This window comes from Chiroxiphia lanceolata, chromosome 2 (assembly GCF_009829145.1).
Source record: "Chiroxiphia lanceolata isolate bChiLan1 chromosome 2, bChiLan1.pri, whole genome shotgun sequence".
Classification (NCBI taxonomy): domain Eukaryota; kingdom Metazoa; phylum Chordata; class Aves; order Passeriformes; family Pipridae; genus Chiroxiphia; species Chiroxiphia lanceolata.
This window is the reverse complement of record NC_045638.1, coordinates 115,110,016-115,131,203: the sequence shown is the minus strand read 5'-3', so window position 1 is coordinate 115,131,203 and position 21,188 is coordinate 115,110,016. Positions and strand designations below refer to the sequence as shown.

The 21,188-nt window shown below is 40.8% G+C and overlaps 1 protein-coding gene across 2 annotated transcripts in view; it reads right to left on the bottom strand.

Moving 5' to 3' along the window:
* The window catches only part of FCHSD2 (FCH and double SH3 domains 2), a 112,507-nt gene that overhangs the window by 29,044 nt on the left and 62,275 nt on the right, over positions 1–21,188 (bottom strand). For both annotated transcript variants that reach the window (XM_032679074.1, XM_032679075.1), the window contains exons 6-9: positions 20,921–21,054; positions 18,941–18,995; positions 18,289–18,417; positions 3,646–3,768 (exon numbers count right to left, since the gene is read on the bottom strand). In XM_032679074.1, the coding sequence (XP_032534965.1) occupies positions 3,646–3,768; positions 18,289–18,417; positions 18,941–18,995; positions 20,921–21,054 (441 nt within the window). The remainder of the gene's footprint in view (positions 1–3,645; positions 3,769–18,288; positions 18,418–18,940; positions 18,996–20,920; positions 21,055–21,188) is intronic.

The following is a 21,188-nucleotide window of genomic DNA, read 5'->3' as shown; positions in this document are numbered from 1 at the left end:
CCAGGCCTTTGACACTCCTCGTTTTGTCAGTTGAAAAACATCTACAGAGTAAAACCAGCCCTTCAAACAGAGCTAATTGTGCAGCACAACTCTGAAGGAAATTCAGAACCTCGTTCAGAGGACAAGCACCTAAAATACAACTTTAACCTACAAAACGAGGGGAAAAAAACAACTCTGGAGAAGACACAATGTGGTGTCACTGCCATCAGTATTTCTCTCTCCTCTCTGTGGATAATTTCTTGTGTAATGTTCTTTCTTAGGCTGAAATATGATAATTTTACAGAAATTATCAGTTGTGGGAGCTGAAAAGACTATTTGGAGTAATGTACATAAAATCAGTTGCAAACTTCATCTCTCTCTATTAAATTGCTTTCAGAGGAAACTCTCCAAGCCTGTGTTTTGTAAAGCAAAACCACTTCAGCTCCTAAATTTGTTTAATGACACGTTTCAGAAACCATGACACATGTCCCTAAACAAACCTCTCATGTCACAATTTACAGAGATTCACAAAGAAACACACAGTGATTGCAGCAAGAAAAAACAGTAGCACTGCTTGAAAGACTCTCCCAGAGCATTCACTGCTTCAATGGGTGGAAATGAATATACAGCAGCACGAAATTATAAATATCTATTACCAAAGTGAGGGTACAAAGTGGATAATAAAGATGGTATTTATCCAGAAATAGCAGCTTTGTGCATGACCTGGGTGGACAACGGGAAATACAACTTGTCCTCTAATGCAGCAAAGTGTTGCTGAAATATTGAGCTGTAAAAAATTAATCTTCAGTTAAAGAAAGTAAATAGTCCTCCAGGGTCAATAATACACGCAAAAAAGGACATAATTACTGCTCCAGTTTGAGCAGTTGAACACGAACACATTCAAAGGGGAGGAAGACAGACAGGGATCTGCATCAGGAATTCCCAGAAACAGAAATGCAGGAAATACTGAAGAAGGGAACATCTGAAGCTTCAGATGATGCTCAGCACTGATCATAAATATATTTTAATTTAAACAGCTATTCCATTAAATAGTCCTTTTAGAGCCATGTGAACACTGACCACAGCACACAACTCTGTGCCATGACTAATATATGGAATTATTTTAACTTCAATTAGGAAAAAAAACCCAAAATGTAGTTACTGAGGGCGTGAAAACCTACACAGATATTTTAATGCCCTCAATTTTCACCACAGACCTCAGACTTCCAAGCAACTCAGTTCTTCAAAGAGGAAAACCCATCTTTACAACAGCAATCCTGAGGGATTTTCCCTCAAAGCCACAAGAAATGAGAACAATTGTTATCAGAAGAGGAAAATGTGCAAGCCCAGCAAATTACATGGTGCATTTTGCACAATATATTTGACAATTGATAAAAAGAAACTTAAAAGACTCCAAAGCAACACACTGTTCTTTGGGATTAAACTGCAACTTTCCCAAATAGATTTTTCTGTTGTTCAGAAATTAAATCAATGCAATGCCCTCAGACAGGTGTTTTTTTTTTGAAGCCAATGTCAAAACAGACCTGAAATCAAATATATCCCATGTGAAGAAAAGGCACAGGCAGAGATGTGCACGAGGGAAATGATTTGCCCTCTGATCAGAAAACTCCCAGAAATGGGGTTCAAAACAGCAACTGGAATTTCAGAAAAAGCTCCAAGGGAAAAATCAGATGTGCAAGAAAAAGAAATGCAAGAAGTGAGAGAAAAGTGAAAACGGAGTTAAATTTCATTTTCACAGAATCCCAGGATGGTTTGGGTGAGAAGGGACCTTAAAGTTCATCCAGTCCCACCCCCTGCCATGGGCAGGGACACCTTCCACTAGCCCAGGTTGCTCCAACCTGGCCTTGGACACTTCCAGGGATCCAGGGGCAGCCACAGCTTCTCTGAGCAACCTGTGCCAGGGCCTCCCCACCCTTCCAGGGAAGAATTCCTTCCCAATATCCCACCTAAACTTACCCTCTTTAACCTCAGTGTTTCCATTCCAGCAGCAGAGGTAACATTTCCAGCACATTCCCCCCGGGAATGACATGGGCCACACTAACCCAGCACAATAAAACCCCCAAAGCTCCAACAAATGATACTGTAACTACGAAAAACCTGCATTTTGGACAGAAAATCTGGTTTTGAGGCCTTTCCCTCCTCAATCTGCATTCCATGAGGTGACAGCCAGTCCCTAAGCGCAGCCCAAGGAGCCATCCCTGGGTCCCTGACATCCAAGGAGGCACTTCTGGGAAGAAAAACTTGCCTCACTCTAAAGCAAATACAACTGAATTCCATCCTGAAGGACGGTTCAGATGGAACAGCCCAAGGATTTCTCCCAAAGACCTGAAGTGTCTGTTCCAGGCAGAGCTTGTGATCTCGGAAAAACAAACCAGGAACACATGAAGTGTCCAAAATGCCCAGCAATCATTTCAAACCCTCGCTGTGAGGACAGGCTGGGCTTTATCCCAAATGGCCAAGTTGCAAATTTATTCCACGTTTAACACTCGAGCTGCTTTTGAAACCCACAAGTGGGTTTTGGGAGAGTTTCTACTCACTTTGGAGCTGGTTATTCTAACGTGAGCTTGAGCTGGAAAGAAAGGAGAAGCAAAACCCAGGGAAAAATCTCCCAGTGAACATATTCAGAGTGAGGCACAGGTTTTCAGGAGCAATGTAACTCCAGTTTTCCTTCTCTGCATTCCTGAACCACGAGGAGAGAAGCAAATTGGTGCTGAGGAGCCTGTTCAGACCTGACACTGGGATTCACATTTTTGTTCCTTCTCCAGGCACTGAAGGAAAGCAGGAATACAGCTGTTGCCTCAAACACAGTGTGTGATGTTGTTACTGCGGAAAACAAGCCAGACCTAGAGGCTCCTGGTCTTGCAAAGCCTGGCTTACACAAGCTCAGCACACACAAATATCCCAGGAAGGGATTCCTAAGCAAAGGAGGATGTGACAGTTTAGTTGGATCCAAGTTCCAACCAGGCGGCACTCCAAGGATTTTGAACACAAAGGATGTGATACAACAGTGAGAAATTAATTATGAATATGCAGATGTGATACAGTATAAAATATTATATTAAATATTAGACAGAAACATAGAAACTATGGATTTAATTAAAAGATGCCAAGTCTGTATTTTCAGGGAACACATCTGAACCCTGAATGAGGCACCCCAAGGTAAATCATAGCAAGTCCTTTTATAACAGGAGATAAAATGGTATTTTGATTATTTTTACAGCTGCTGCCAAGTAAATTCAGAGCCAATTTTTCACGCCCTCCCTTTCTGTCTATGAAGGGGTGAGATCACTTGTTTGCAGGTGAGTAAGGAATGTGTTAAATACGTTTTTACTCCACAGGTCCCTGTGTAAATGAGCTGTTTCTGTGCACTTAAGGTAATAAATAAATAAATAAAGGAATATTATGACTCTACCAAAGCAGCTCCTCTGAGCTCAATGGCAATTATTATTATTATTTTCTTTTTAGCCCAGTAGATGAATTATTTAAGCATCAAAATTATCCTGTCTGGTGTCTTTTAACTTAACAGCACTCAGGAGAAACCAAAACTAATAACCCTTGGCACGATTTTGGAAGCAAATCTTAAGCCGGGCAACTTTCATAAACTGTAAGGGTTTGGGTACAAAGGATCACTGAGTTCAAACTTACCCTGCTGGAAGTCTCCAGTAAAAACTGGAATGTGTTTTGTACAGCTTGGCACGTCTCTAGTTCAGTCCTGCTGAATGCCATTAAATAATCCTTAAGGTGATCATATATATTTCCATCAAGGGCCTGTGTGAGGGAAAGAATGAAGGAAAATTGAGAAAAGCAGGAAGTGCTGGATATCTGATTTATTAATATTCATCTTAATATTAATATGCTCAGACTGGTTTTTTTAATACATGTACAGGTGTATTTCTCCTGAACTCAGCAGTGACAGCAAAGCTCAAACTCTGTTGTAACCAGAGGTATAAAAATCATATCACACAGAGGAGGTTACAGGTTTAATGCAAGTTTTGTGTTAAACCTGACTTTGAGGTGACTGATGTCATTTAAATATTCAACTCTGCACATATTTAAAAACATATTATATAGATTTTGCAATGGATCATACTTGGCAGATATCCACTTAAATAGTGTATTCATGGCAATGGTGAAAAGGCCATTTCAACAGACTCAACGATGTGTTTCCACAGAAAATTGCCTTTGGTTATTTAAATCCTTTTAAAAAGTCAAGGGGAAAAAAGGGTTAAATTTTGCAAGACTTAAGGAATAATTTGTGCCCCAGCAAAATCAAGCCCACTGTTTAAAACAAGGGGAACAGACACAATGAATCAGACACAATAAATCAGACACAATAAATCAGACACAATAAATCAGACACAAATCCTGGAAGTGTCCAAGGCCAGGTTGGACGGGGCTTGGAGCAACCTGGGATAGTGGGAGGTGTCCCTGCCCACTGCTGGGGGTGGAATGAGAGGAGCTTTAAGGTCCCTCCCAACCCAACCCATTCCATGGCTCTATGGAATCATTCAGAACTTGGGAAGAACAGAAGAGATTTTCCTTCTGCAGAGAAGTTTCCCCCACTGTCAGCAGAAATTAAAACTCAGCACAGTCAAACTTTGGTATCCAAAATCCTCTTTATATTATTTCCTTCATCCTCCACCACCAAGGAATTCTCAGCACAGGGGGATTTTTTTCTTTATAGACACTAAACCTGTTTCAGATTTCCTCATGCAAAAAACCCATGGCCATGAGGAATCCAGGAGAGGTTGTCACCCAAACCAGCAGCAAACTGGGAATTCCTTTCACCCTCACACTGGAGCTGGTTCCCTCAGCCATGTTAAAGGCTGGGCTTGAGGAATCACCAGCCAGGGAAGCTCCTGGAGGCTCCCTGAAAAAAAAGAAGAGCCACCAAAAGGCTGGGAGAGAGCTATGGGATAAGAGCTCCAGGCTCCTAGGGGGGATGGCAGCTCCACCAAATACTCTGTTAACCGGAATTTTTCCAAAAATTCTTATTAAAAGACTGATGGAATAATAGCTGGGATGTTCAACTGATGAAAAACTCGGGAAATTCCCAACAGCAAATCCACAGAAAACCAAGAGCAATGCACAAACATAGGTTCAGCTTGTCTGTCCTGGGGTGGGCACAGCTTTCCTGGAATTAATCCTTTAGGAGACACATTACCAGGACAGCATCAAGATTTAAACACTCCCTGTGCTTTCATCCCTGCAGGGATGAGCCCTGGAGTTCCCATCCCATTCCAAGGACACTCATTCCCACATCAAACACAGGCAGTGCCAACAGCACTTGTGCTCACAGGGAATACAAACGATGGATAAAATTGCCAAGGCTGGGAGAATCCCAGCCTGAAACTCCCCCAGAATGGAACTGCAGACTTTGAGCTGTTCCTAAAGCTTTCCAGCTCAAACTCTGCTAAAAAATGTAAATAAATAATTGAAACTTGGCACAGCAATTCCAAGTGCTCTGTGTTTGCAGAGCAGCTGCGATTTCACAGAATCACAGGATCATTCGCTTGGAAAAGACTTCCAAGGTCATCAAGGCCAAGCTTTGACCAAATCCCACTGTATCCCAAAGTGCCACAGCCACTAGTGTTTTGACCAAGCCAGGGCTGGTGACTCCCTCCCTCCCTGCTCAGCCCATTCCAATGCTCAACCAGCTTTTCAGGGAAGAAGTTTTCCCTCATATCCAACCCGAGCCTCCCCTGGGGCAATTTGAGGTAGTTTCCTCTCTTCCTGTCACTCTTCTCCTGGGAGAAAAGGCTGATCCCACCTGGACACAACCTCCTGTCAGGGACTGACCTGGATCTGAGCACAGCTCAGAATTATTTTGTATCAAATCTCCATAATTCACCTCACAGAGCGAGATTAACGTCAACTAAAATTAAGGAAAAACCAAAAGAATTTCACTCAGCAAGAACAGAATCTTTTAGGCTCGAAAAGAACTTTCAAATCATCAATTCCAACTAGAAAACTGTGTATTTAATTCCTATTTTTTCTCAGCTCATTCTAACCACACTGGTTTGGTTTTTTTCCCCTTTTTCACCTTCTGCCTGTTCTGTAAAAGCACTTTCTGATCTCTCCCCTCCCTTCATGTCAACCCCAGATGCTCTTTTTGTGTTAAACCCCCCAAGGAGGGGTTCACATCATCGAATTTAAGTCTGGACTTGGACTCTCCTGGTGCGTTTTAGAGGCGAAGGAGAGGAGCTGGTGCTTCTGGGGTGGGATTGCTGTCTTTCCAAGATGGCTGGTTAAAACAGGTCAGCTGCAAGGCAGGATGCCAAGGCCCTGTTCCTCTTCACTGACCCTGAACAGGCCCCCAAAAACTAGCTCAGAAAATTGCTCAGACAGAGCTGGGGGAGATGAATCCCATCCCCACACGTGGTTATTCCCAATTATCCCCTACTGAGCACCAGGAATTAATTCACCTCCAGCCTCACTTTGTGTTCTGAGGAATATTAAAAAAAAAAAATAATTTGATTATTCCCCTCACTCCTCTCACAATGACCAAGCTCTGAGAGGCCAAGCATCCCCCCAATGCGATAAGGAGATATAAAAAAAGATACATAAGGCAGGACATCAAGGACAATTGTGGCAAAACGTTAAGGGAGCAGCCAAACCTGTCAGTGTGTGATCCTGAGCTACAGCCCTGCTCCTTTCATTCATTAAAAGAGGTTTCAATGTGATAAAGTTCTTAAATACTGATGAGAACTGAAGTTATTAAAGTCAGTGCAACATCACATGGGCACAAGCAAAGCCAGGCCTAAACAAGCAGCTCCCAGGCCTAAAAAACTCCTGGAGGCACAAGGAATGTGATGTCCCAGCAGTCCTGGGGATTGAGGGCTGGTTGGTTCCCGATTTCCAACCATCATGGATTTAATCCAGTCTATAAAATGGATTTAATCCATTCTGTAATATTATCACATCAAGCTGAAGGTGGGAATATTAAAACAAAAGCTTTGACTTGCTTGTATGATCTAAATGAACGTGGCTGTGGGATTTTATCATTTCAACCTCATTTACTTCCCAACTCTCTGACCCAAAGCACTGAACAGCCCAGGTTTGGGCAGAAAAAAAAGTCTTTCCTAAAATCCCTCATCACACAACTTGAAGGGGAAACTATGGGGGTGAAAAAAAACCATCAATTCCATAAAGCCAACAGGCATTATTCCTCCACAATGGTTTTTGTTCCCTCTCTGCCTCTCAGGAGAGCACTAAATCACTTCCTGAACTATCACAATCCCACTGAAAAACCTGTCTTTTTTGTCAACTTCAAAAGGAAATCAAGGGTCTTTCTTAAAAAAAAAAACAACAAAACAAATCTGGCATCAAAGCCAAGATAATACAAAGTTAAGTGGCACAGAATGATAATTTGCAAGGAGAAAAAAAAGTCAATGTTTTTTAAGAAATCATTTCTTTACAGTGGAATTGTCACATTAAAGGAGTGAAATTCCTTCCCCCCCTAAGTCTGAGCTTGAGAAGATAAGGCTGGAATTGGAGCTGAGAAGAAGCTGTTAACAAATAAAACCAAATTAAAGTGTATTTTTATACAAAAAATAACCAAAAAATACAAGTGTGTTTTTATACACAACAAAATTAAAGTGTATTTTTGTAAGAAATCCTACACATTAAGTCTATAAAATTACATATGCAGGGGATGGGACAAGAACATTCTGATTTCAACATCGAAGTTTCACTTAGAACTTTACAGAGGAAGAAAATTTCAGTCCCAGTTCAGACCATCATTTTCAGGAGGATTTTCTTCTTATTTCAAGGGATGATATTGAACTTTTTGGCAAGTTGGATGTGTTGGCTTTAATCACTCTACACTTTATAAAAATTCCCTCAGAAGCAAGGATGAAAATGAAATTATTTGAGCTATTTTTAGGACATTTGGTTGCCTTTGGGATGTTGTTACTCAACTAAGATGCAGAAGAGACCCCACGTTGAATGTTTTATATTCTTAATTCCAAGTCTCTTCACTAAAACACTGACAGGTCTCAGCCACACTCCATTTCAAAATTACAATTTCAATGTCTTGGAGAAGACAGGTTAAACTGTGTATTTTTTATTTTAAAAGCAACTAGCAAGACAAAATGGCAAATATTTGCCCTGTAAACAAAGCAGAGCAGAGTTGGACGAAGCCACCAAGGTGAGTTTTCCCTTATCTCCCATTTATTCCTGAAATAATCCTGGTATTCTATTCATGCTTGTCTTGCACAAGAACTACTAAAAGCAGTGTTGAATAATAATAATTTCTAATTAATAATTTTCCAGTTTAAACTCAGCTGTTCAAACTCATCCTCTCTGTGGCCACCAAGCACCAAACCCAGCACTAAGGTAAAAAAAAACAAAAACAATTAAAGCCACACTTGTGAGGCCATGTGGGTTTCACTGACTAATTAATATCAGCCTCATCTGAATCATCACTGCCCAGGAATAACTGGGTCTTTTCAAACACAGGCAGCTCTATTTTTACATGTTTTTAAATTGGAATCCCACGTTTGTGATAAAACAACCACCAGACTGGGGCTGGAATGAGATGATCTTTAAGGTCCCTTCCAACCCAACCCATTCTGTGGATCTTTGAAATTAAGTTTGCATTTAAAAACATCAATTTTTTTAATCAGATGATGCAACCCAACACTTCATGTGGCTCATTTTGCCCGTGCTGAGCATCAAAACCCTGGACAAATGCTCGGGAAGCTGCCACTGCTTTTCAGGAAACCATGGAGTGATGTGGAAGGCCAGGAATTTCCTTAATGGGTGGAGGGAACACAACAAAATTAGGGCTGATCCTGCAGCCTGAAACCCAAGAGATAAGGGGAAAGAAATGAAGTGAACAAAAATCATTGTGTTTGTGGAGTGATAATTTTCTGTGGAGTCAATGGGATTGAATCCCAGCAATGGGATATATTTTCCTGTGTAGGAATCAAAGCAAAACTCCCAAATGAAAAGGGAGATCTGTATCAGAGATTCCACCCTCTCTCTGTTTAATTACACCCCCTATTTTGTATATATATTAAAATAATTGATACACATTAACATATTTATATTAAAAATTAAAATTAAATTCTTACACCGCCCTGTTTTTATTTGCACTAGAAACCCTGTTTTATCCATCCCTGATCTGTCCTGCCCTGCAAACCACCTGCAACCCATTAATCTCCATCCCTTATTTTCTGTATCACACTCCCAACTTTTCCTCACTTCACAACCCAACAGTAGGAATTCCAGAACAAACACACTGAGTGAAGCTTTTGGAGTGTTTGTGTTTAAAACTCGTGCCTAAAATCCACTAAATAAACCGGGAGATCCCACAAGTCTGGGAATTTTCAGTCGAATGGTTTTGGTCAACGAGGCTCCACCAAGTGCTTTAATTTTTATATGCAGAGAAGATAAAATGAATAGAAAAAGGGAAGGCTGGGGTATGGAGAATTATAGATAAATTATCAGGAATTCTGACTATTTAGGCATCACTTTTCATCCTTCTGGGGCTGGAGAGGTGAAGAACAGAAGCCTCTCTCTGTATTTTAGCCAAGAAGAGCAACAAATCTCCTTTTATGTGACAGTATTTTAAACCTGGTCTGAAACTCCGAAGTCATGAAGCCAACAACTGGGATCAGCTGGATTTGCCAGCTCAGCAGGATCCAGGTCTGGGACATGGTCACAGCGCTTCCCAAGGACGTGAGGACAGGAAGGAAGGGCAGGAAAACCCATCCTTTTCAGTTAGCAGTTACATTCCACAGTGATTTTCCTTTAAAACTGCTGATTCCTGGGAGGAATTTCTCCAGGGCATCCATTTCTCCCCATACAGAAGAAAAGCTTCTTATTTTCCCTTTGCAGCTCTTCCATCTCCGCACACTTTGTCTCCACTCAAATCCTTCCTTCTCCAGCAGCATAAAAGGAAATCAGGGCTGGATTTGTCTGGATCTAAATTCCCAACAAAGCCAAGATCAAAGCCCCAGCAGTGTCCCTGAACAACCCGCCTGGAGCAACAGCTCCAGAGAGTTTCTCATTCCCTGCAATCCCGGAGGAACAACTGCACAGTGTCTGCTCCCATGGAGGATTTGAAGGCTGAGGGCTCCCTCCAAACTGACGTGGAGCTGCTGCCCATCCTGCCTTTTGCAGGAAAAATCCTGGTTTTTCTACCAAGCCAAATGTGGCAGGAGGGAAAGCTGCTAAGGAAAGATGAGGACAAAAACTAACCGCCTTCTCTGGAGCAAAAAGTTCGTGCTGGACTCACTCAGCCTCCCAGGAGAAAGGACCATCTAAGTTTTAGCTCCAGATTGGAAGTCAGAGGGAGAACAGCCACAGTTCGCACCCAAAGCAAAGCAGGGAGAAGCCAAAGCCATAAAATGATCCATATCCCAGGATAATCTCACACAGCCAAAGCTGCCTGTATTGCTAAGTCTGGTTTAGGGAGAGCCAGATCCAACTTATTCTGGAAGTATCACTAGTTCTGCCTGGGAACATCTGAAACCCAGTGGGATCCATCCAAGTTTAGAATCCTGAGCACAGGAAGGACGTGGACCTGTCACAGCAGATCCAGAGGAGGCCACGAAGGTGCCAAGAGGTTCTGAATGAAGAAGGTTTTAAGAGGCCCTACAAAAAAGATTCTCAGACTAAATATAATCAGACTAAAATATAAGGACCGAGTCCAATTGAACTATTTTTAGGGATTTCTGTAATCCACACACAGAAGCAACATGTTCTTAAAAGGAAACCAGCTCAGAGTGACTTCGATAATTATAGAATCACCAAACAATGTAGGAAGTTATCCCCAAGAATAAAGGGAAAAGCATCACAGGGTGATGCCGAAGGTAGAGCAGCAGGGAAGATTAATCCAGGCTTCCCAAATTCCACCTGGGAATTCCACGTGCCAAGTGGTCCATTCTCATTTATTTCCAGGGGAATAACATTCTCAACTTATGCCCCCACTTCTTCTAAGCACCAGTGGGTGAAGACAGAGATAATCTGAGTCTGAAGTCTGGAATTAAAAATACTGTGAAAGGGTTTTTTCCCTTTTAAACAGATTCCCCCTAACCCCATCCCAAAGCCTGGCACAGAATCCCCATTCCAAGCAGTTTTCCTCACCAAGGATTGACGAGGTGGTGCCATTTCCTCCAGCAGCTGAGAGGATTTTATAAATCATTTCATTATTTGATAGGAGACAGTGAGGGTTAAAGTTAAGCTTCTTTTCCCATTCATTCAACCCTGTGGGATTAATGTTCAAACCTTTCAAAACCCACTTAATTTCACAACATTAATGGTCAGATGTTGAAATCACACAGGAAGAGGTGTCCCAAGAATCTGGGATTTCTTGGCTACAAGGCTGCCTTTAATGCTTAGTCTTTGCTATTAAATTAAGACTTTCAGCAGAGTTAATTCGTTGAAGGCCCTTTTAAACCTGAAATTGGGCTTTTAGACCCAAGTAAAGAAGGGCCTGTGCTCACTGTGAACACTGAGACACAGAATTCAGCGATTTGTACCTAAAATAGATCATAAAATATGTGTCATAATGTCACATGTTTCCAGTTGCAGATTTTCACCCCCCTACCTGCCTCCCAAACAAAACCAGACCAGGTGCTTCCTGAGCTTGGTTCTTTCTCCTCCCAAGCTCCAGAGCAGCTCCAAGGCTCCTTTCTGGCAGAAGGAATAGTTTGGGAACTGTTCTCATTGTGTTACAGCTTTGAAACGAGATGGCAAAGTTTCATTTCCTGTTCAGAATGAGCAGTTTTATGACGGCTGACAAAAATCTCCCAAAGTCCTGAACCCTCAACGGTTTCTACATCAAATGTTTCAAAAGAAAAAGAAGTTTTAAAGTTTGCTGCTCCCTTCCTCAATTTGATTTCTCCTGGATTCCTGCTAAGCACCTCCTCCCCCATCTTAACCCTTACACTGCTTCCCGGTGCCCTCTTCCTAACAGGGATTTGGAATGAGTTTTTTTGGCTTTCCAGTCATTTTCCTTGTTCTGCTGCCTTGCATTCAGCTTAAAGCCCTGATCAGTCTCCTCTGCTCTACCCTGGTGAGATCCCCCTGCAGAGCTGCCTCCAGCCCTGGGAACAACAGCACATGGACATGGAGCTGCTGGAGAGAGTCCAGAGGAGGCCCCGGAGATGCTCCAGGGCTGGATTCCCTCTGCTCTGGAGCCAGGCTGGGAGAGCTGGGGGGGTTCACCTGGAGAAGAGAAGGCTCCAGGGACACCTGAGAGCCCCTTGCAGGGCCTAAAGGGGCTCCAAGAGAGCTGGAGAGGGACTGGGGACAAGGGATGGAGGGACAGGACACAGGGAATGGCTTCCCACTGCCAGAGGGTAGGGAGAGATGGCATATTGGGAAGGAATTCCTCCCTGTGAGAGTGGGGAGGCCCTGGCACAGGTTGCCCAGAGAAGCTGTGGCTGCCCCTGGATCCCTGGGAGTGTCCAAGGCCAGGTTGGAGCAACCTGGACTAGTGGAAGGTGTCCCTGCCCATGGAAGTGGATGATCTTTAAGGTCCTTTCCAACCCAACACATTATATGATTCTGTGATTATTTATTCCTTCCCAAGTCATTCCCACTCCCTGCACCACCAACACCAGCCTCCCATTAACTTCCTCACATAAATCCATCCAGGACTTTTTCTGTGCAACCTCTTATCCAGGAAATACCTTTCTCGAGCACCTGTAAAATCACATCATGTTTTCTTTAGAACCAATCCTTTTCTGAAGTTATTTCTCTGAAAACACCAAAGGAATACTCTCTGCAAAGTCAGCAGTATTAGCAAGAAATACCTTATTTCACCAGGAAAAAATGATCATTGTTTTAAGATAATTTAAGATAATTTAAGTTGCCCTGAGTTATAGATCAGAAGTGTCCAAGGCCAGGTTGGATTTGCAGCAACCTGGGATAGTGGAAGGTGTCCCTGTCCATGGCAGGGGGTGGGACTGGATCATCCTTAAGGTCCTTCCCACCCAAACCAATCCATGATGTTCTGACATATATACACCATGGATATTGGTGGCAATCCTACTTATTAAGGCCAATAAACCTTCCCTGCCTGTGGTTCTGCCCCCAGAAGTTGTTTTATTTCCAGGGGAAGCCACTTGTCAATTCCCTACAAATATTTACTCCCAGCCAGCCAGAAAGCAAACGCTCCCAATTGGAATTAGCACGTATTCCATGGACTCTGAAGGAGCTCAAACTCTCCGAAGCAGAGCTCGGGGATCAACTGGGAATGGGACAAATGAGCATTTAAGGAAAAGCCTGAACGAGAGCCCCCAACTGTGTGTTAACAATTCCCTCATTTCCGGGGCTGCGCAATCCCAATCCAAGCAGGGCCTTAGTAAAGGAATTCATTTCCCCAAGGTTTGATGTGCAGGGAATTCCCTGGAAGGGAAAACAATGTGGGATCAGCTGTTGGGAAGCCTTCAGTGAGCATCCTGAGGAACACTGGGATCATGAGTTGGGCAAGGCCTCCCTTCACTGTTCCTCCATTCTGGAACACTCGGATCATGAGCTGGGCAAGTGTCTCCCTTCCCACCTCCATCATTCCCAGGAATAACACGAGGAAGCCACTCACACTCATTAACTGCCTGCAAAGGAAAGCTCCTGTGCCCATGAGATGCTGGAGATGATGCCATCCATGGGTGGCTTAGCTGGAATTACAAAATGCTTGTGGCTCACAGCTGACAAGAACAGGAAGTGAAACAACAGTTCTTTCACTTACACCAGTCCCCTCCACGTTTTCAAGGGAGAATTACAGGATCTTAAAAGAACAGTCAGCACTGGATTAATAAAAGAGATTTATGGAAGCTCCAGTGGCTTCCAAATTGTTTTGTCTTGGTGCCATTTTTTTCATTTAGGGACAAAATTTCCATTTAAATTTCCACTTCCGTCAAAAGGAATTCCCTGGGTGCTTCTAAATCATCCCAGAAAGCCTAAAACAAAAATGTGGACATAAATCAATTTATAACAGTGATAATATTGGTTCTGCTCGTTCTGGAGGCTACAGAAATGTTCACTCATGGAAATGGTGCCCTTTTATTTATACAGGATACAGCATTCCTGGGATAACATTCCTGAGGCTTTCACCTCATCAACTTACTTCTCACTTCAAATGGAGCCACCAGCGGAAAGAGCCTCCCCCATATCCTATTAATTTCAGGGAGTAAAACAAATTATTAACTGAAAGCCACCCAAAATGTTGAGTCATTTGTATTATTACTGCCAGTTTTAGCTGAATCTTATTTGTGCAATTCATGCTGGGAGCCTGAATTTACATTTGTTTTAAACCCTCATGACAAATGTTCAGGAAAAGTGCTTAATGACTGTGCTGAAAACACAGATATCAACTGAGCTTCAGAAAAACTCCTTAACAAAGGAAAAACAGGGCTCATCAAAACATGAAGGTTCTGGCACTGCTGGGTCACTGCAGTTACTCCAGTTAATGGCAGGAAAAAACCCCCAGAAACCAGAAATAAGGGAATTCCAAGGAGAATCTTTCTAACAGAAAATGTTATTTTAAGGAATGACAGAATAATTTAGGTTGAAAGGGAGATACTGGTCCAACCTCTGCTCAGAGCTGGGACAAACAGTTCAGATTGCTCAAAGCTGTGTCCAGTTAAGCTCTGACCATCTCCAAGATATCAGAGAATCCCGGAATATGCTGAGCTGGAAGGGACCCATGAGGATCATCAATCCTCCCTGAGACACTGCCTGTGTTTGACCACCTTCATGGCAAAGCCTTGTCCTTATATCCAACCAGGATTTCTTATATCTAACCAGGATTTCTTATATTTTATCAGGAAAGATTTCTTATATTTTATCAGGAAGGATTTCTTATATCTAACCAGGATTTCTTATATTGTATCAGGAAGGATTTCTTATATACAAACAGGATTTCTTATTTTATCAGGAAGGATTTCTTATATCTAACCAAGGTTTCTTATATTTAACTAGGAGTTCTTATATTTTATCAGGAAGGATTTCTTATATTTAACCAGGATTTCTTATATCTAACCAGGGTTTCTTATATTTTATCAGGAAGGACTTCTTACATCTAACCAGGATTTCTTAAATTTAACCAGGATTTCTTATATTTTATCAGTAAGGATTTCTTATATCTAACCAGGATTTCTTATATCTAACCAGGATTTCTTATATTTTATCAATAAGGATTTCTTACATCTAACCAGGATTTCTTACATCTAACCAGGATTTCTTACATCTAACCAGGATTTCTTACATCTAACCAGGATTTCTTATATCTAACCAGGATTTCTTATATCTAACCAGGATTTCTTATATTTAACCAGGGTTTCTTATATTTAACCAGGATTTCTTATATTTTATCAGGAAGGATTTGTTCTATTTAACCAGGAAGTTTCAACTTCTCCACCTTCCTTTTGCCACCACATCCCACAAACCCCTGAGCCTGGCTCAGCCTCCTCCAGCCTGTGAGGGTGGGCACGGCTGCCCCATCCCTGGGAGTGTCCAAGCCTCCATCAGAATCCTTAAAAGCAGGCAAGGATGTGGAAAGGCCACAATTCCCCTGGAATTTTACACCCCGACCTGTGGAACTAAGAGAGCCATGGTGGAACTTGTCCCACCCACGTGGGAGCAAAGAGCTGCTGCAGGGAAATGATGTAACACCCAGTTTCTATTTCAACCTGCCCTGTCATCACTCTCGGATCAAAAACAAGAGCCAAATTATACAATTGCACTTCCTCGTGTCGAGCAAGCTGGAAAGTACAGAAAAAAGCAGTAAAGGTGACTGAGACAATATAAAAAACCCCTCATAAAACCACAAAGACAAAGCACACCAGCTCTTGACACTGTTCTTCCAATGCAGCCCTCAAGGACCACACGAGGCAGGAGATGAAAGAACGGGCTTAAAAAAAGCAGAATTACTATTTAGAAACACCTGCTGCTACTGCTTTACGGAGAATTTGTCAGCAGGCAGGAAAAATGAACAGTTCCCCAACTCTGGCACAGGTTATCCCATCCCTGGAAGTGTTCAAGGCCAGGCTGGAGCGACCTGGGCTAGTGGAAGGTGCCCCTACCCATGGCAGGGTTTTGGAACTGGATGATCTTTAAGGCCCCTCCCAATCCGAACCATTCTGGGATTCCATAAAATTAAGATCACAGAAGTTTGCCAATAGTTTGCTGGGGTTTCTTTTTTGTTTGTTTGGGGCTTTTTTTGTCTTTTTTTGTTTTAAATTTTGTAATTATGCAATTATCCCCTACAACATCATTCAGGATAGTGAAGGAGTTTTTTAGCTCCAGAGCTGACTGTATGTTTGGCACGGAGCTCCACGAATTACTCAGCTCCACAAAGTCCTTTTCACACCCCAAGGCAGATTTTTCTTTAAGAGATTTCAACTTTGAAACACGAGCATTCAGATTTTGAAAAGTTATCAGAGAAACAACATAAAATACTTCATTAAAACATTTTTACACTGTGTCAAAGACCTTGGCAGAGTCCTGAGCTCCTGACTCGTGTCCACCCACCTACCACGAGCTGTCCCTCCTGTCACCTACAAAAGGGCACAGTTTGAAACCTCAGTTTTGGTTCCTTCTTTTTTTCTCTCTTTACATAGTCTCAGAACTATTTCAAGCGTCCAGGACACCTGGTTTGTTTGTTGGTTTTGGTTTTTTTTCCCCCCCCCACATCGTTTCCTCATTCTGAGCTGCTTTAGAAAGTCATTCCTTAAGGTGGTTCGTGAGAGGAACTCACAGTGGTGTAACTGGAAAAATTAAGATAGAACTGGTAAAACAGTAATTACCAACAGGATAATTGTAATTATAGGTAAAATAGGACAGAAACAATTCTCAGTTCTGTTAAAAATGCTGGAAGTATTTTGTGTTTTCTTCCCAGGCATCCCTGTTTGATTTGGGATAGCTTTTGTGCTTACAAACACGGCAGAGCAAATCGCTCTTTCTTTTCTGCACAAAAAATAAAGCAGCATATCCTAAACTGCTGAAAATCAGCAGGAGCTGTGTGTCACCAGGAATCCTGCCAGTGAAAATGGCCATTTGTGCCTGTTACAGAAAATGAAACGAGGCCACGACGTGGGTCTGTGATTTATTTGTCCCAGGAGCAGCATTCCAGAGCTGGATCCAAGGAACAAACCCGGCAGCAGCTTCCTCTTGGGAGCAACCCAGGGTGTCCTCAGCCCAACAACACTTCTGCAAATACCTCATGCCACCCTAAACCAACACTGTCACTGCAAAACATCCCCAGCCCTCCTTTCTTCTAATGCTTGAACCAACTTTTATTGGATTTTAGTGCTTATAAGCCACATTTGTCCAGCCAAGGGATGTCAAACACTACCTGTCTGTGTTAATCCAGCTGCCATAGGATGCCAGAACCAAGCTCTGACCTTCCAAAAGCAACAAAAACCTTTGAGACAAATCACCCAAACTGCCACCTCTGACCAAATGTCACCAAGTGCCAGAGGGCAGGGGTCAGATGGGATATTTTCACATCAATATATTGATATTTTCCCCCCCAGAGGATGCAAAGGGAGGCCGATAATGCAGTGATTTGTTGTAATTTCAAATGCAAACAACAGACTTTTCAGCTGCCAGCTCTGATTGCACCACTTGGAAGGAGTTTCTAAAGGGCAAATTATTAAAGTTGTAAAATGTCAGTGTGTGAAATGCAACTCCACAAAGTGGGAGCGAGCTGATTTTACCATTTCTCTGTGATCCTCTTCATTCTGAGCGACGGGAATAATGTGCATTTAAACAATTCTGGGATGAGATTTAAAAAAAAACCCACACAGTGAGCAATCAGATTTGAACTTTCTAAGTGTGTCATTTCCTATGACTTCAAGTGGCTGCTCTTGGCTTGACTTGGCCAAACGCCACAGGAATGTTCATCTGCTCTTCCCTAAAATCAAGCGGGAAACCAGGATATTTAATAATTTTAGTTCATTAATCCCACCCTAAAGTGTTCTGAGGAGACACAAACATAGGATTAGGGGATAAAATAATCCCCAGCCCAAGAGGAAAACACAGGTCTTACTTTACCAAATTCCTTTATCCAAGTGAGTTTTATCCACGTGAGGGTTTGGGTTTTTTTAATTCCTTTATCCAAGTGAGTTTTTCAGAAAACAAATGGATTAAAAAATCAAGTTGACAGCTTTGTTTTGGGGGCTTAAGTGGTACCAATACTGGACATTATTTCAGTCTCTATCTTCCTTCTCCTTGGAAAAATCAACGTGGCTGCTGCAAACCGAGCCGGGATTTTGTCCTCTGCTTCCCAGATTTTCCCATTCCCAGCTCCCATCCCCGAATTCCCTTCCTTACCTTCATAATGTTCACTAAGTCTGTTTGATAGTAACGATCTTGGTGTGCATTGGCAGCTGCTAAAGTGAGGAGATAATCGTTCCTGGCATGGATGGCCTTGGAATTACACTCGGATCGACGGGCTTTTAACTGCACCAGGAAAGGGAAATGAGAAGACAGGTAGAGGTGAGAAGTTAAATGACAAAACATGTCAATATAAATTAATTAAGTGCATGTATTTGTAGTAATATAATAAAAACTTGAGAGATTAAGAGCTGCACAGTTTTCTTTACACCATTTATATCATATCACATTATATATTATATGTATAATATAGATATATAAAGGGATTAACAGCTGCACAGTTTTCTTTATACCATTTATATCACATCACATTATTATATTATATGTATAATATAGATATATAAAGGGATTTCTGATGTATTTTTCCCTCCTGCAACTGCAAGCATGATCCTCAAAGAACAGTTTTAACTCTAATTAGAAAAAAAATTTAATTGCAAATCCAATCATATTTTTGTGCTCTGCCCAAAATGTGCTCTTAGCTCATCTCTTATTCCACCAATTTCCCTTCCAAAATACCCATAATTCAAGATAATTTGGCGCATTTGCCTCATAAAATCAGCAGCAAAACACAAGTTTTTCTTCTACTCACCTTCACACTTGCCTTCTGCAAGCTTATTCTTGACTGGAAGAGACTAAGTTTGGACCTGGAAGAGGAATTAAAAGAAGGAATTATTGTCTTGGACCATTTCTCCCAAGCACAGGAAAAACAGGTCGCTGCACAGCCTGTGCTGCAAAATTTTAATTGAAATAACTGTTTACACCTGAATTTTTATTTGTGTGGGTCTGAACAAAGCTTAAGGATGAAGGAAAACCTAAGAAAATATGCTGAGCTATTCACTGCACCCTCTGGAATATCTTGCACAGGTTCCCCTGATTTGGGAACCAAATTTCAATTCATCCCAAAAGGGAAATTGGGTGGTGGCTGCAACTGGAGTCGCTGGGGGGGGCTGATGGATTTGGAGGCAGTTCTCTAGACATAAAGTGCTTCAATTCGAACTATGAAAGGAATATTAATGCAAAATCAACAGCAATTATATTCCAGGAAGCTGGAAGAGTGTCCATGTCCAAACATGGATTTTTGAAAGCAAAATTGGTCTGATTTTTAGATCTGAATCCACGAAGCATAGAGAAGGAGCTTCTCTGCTGTTTCAAGGAGGGTGGTTTAAAAAGCAAATAAGAAAACAAAATCAAGTAAATAGGTCTGTTAATCCGAATAACACTTCAGAATGAATCCATTCCAAAATTCCCAAGCTTGGGTTTTTGGTTGGTTGGTTTGTGTTCCTTTACTTTCTTCAGGTATTACAGGAAATTTTACTGAAGTTCTTTTCATCAACCAACCCTCAGAAACAGAGGAAAAAAATCTCCAAATTTCATTCCCTGAGAGCAATTCTGAATAACTTCTAAAACCACAAATTTTTTAAAAAATTATAACAAGGGTGAGGCCAAACTCCAAACTGAAAACATGTGGGAGTTGCTTTCCTGGAAATAAGGAAATCAACCTCTTAAGGATGTCAAGGAACAGAAAAACCTCAAAAATTGAGCTTGAAAATAAAACTCATGTCCTGTTCTCTCCCCTTCCAAATGGGCTGATCCCAAATTTGAGATGTGTGGACAGAAAATGAAATCCGGAGGATTTTTAAAAAGGCACTGGCACAGCGTCCTTTAAAAATGTGGAATTAGAGGAGTTAGTTTAACTCCCTTCCTAAAGAAACCAACCCAAAGTTCTAATTTCATATCAGGGTGTGCTTAAATGGCTACAAAAATGTGTGTGTATGTATATATATGCATATATATATATTTCTTATATATATGCTTATATATATACTCTTTTAATATATTTTATATATTCTTTTATATATTTTATATAAATAAAATATTATTATAGATAATATACATATCATATAATATAGTATAAATGTATAATAGGTTATATTTTATATAATCTATTATATATTCTATCATAAATATCAATAATTATACCTAGTACATTATTACAATATTATATTACATATAATCTATATTATAATATATATAGTATATTGTAGGACATATAGATGATTATATATAATATTATAATAATATAGAGAAATCTATAAAAGAATATAAAAAAATCTATGAAAGAATATATAAGAATCTATAAAAGAATATATAAAAAATCTATGAAAGAATATATAAAAATCTATAAAAGAATATATATAAAATCTATAAAAGAATATATATAAAATCTATAAAAGAATATATATAAAATCTATAAAAGAACATATATAAATATACAAAAGAACATATATAAATATATAAAAATATATATAAATATACAAAAGAATATATATTATATTTTTATATCTCTATAAAATTATTATATGCAAACGATTTATACTGAATATAATAAATGACATATAATTACAGATAAATTCATGAAAAGAAAACAAACCCTATTTTGGCCTGTATTTACTCTGGAAAAAAACCTGGCAGGAAGCTCACTGAAAAGCAAATTTCAAGTGTAAAAACTAATGGAACTGGGCTTTTTAAACCTGCAATTATTTCTACATATGTTATTAGAAAAACATACTTGGCCTCAATATCAGCTTTGTCCCGCACGGCCTGAGCCATCTGTTCAGTTTCAAAATATTTCTTTTTGCCTTTAGCTAAATCTTTCACTGTCTCCTGGAGTTCGGTTTGGATCCTTGTCAGCTGCTCCACGCACTGAAAAAAAGCAGCCAGGAGAGAGAAATTCCATTTTTTTGCCGTCCAAATAACACCATCGTCCTTATTTTACTACTTTTCAGGATTAAAACAGTTTCCAAGTCAATTATTCCCCTCTTTTCAAGCTGATCAGA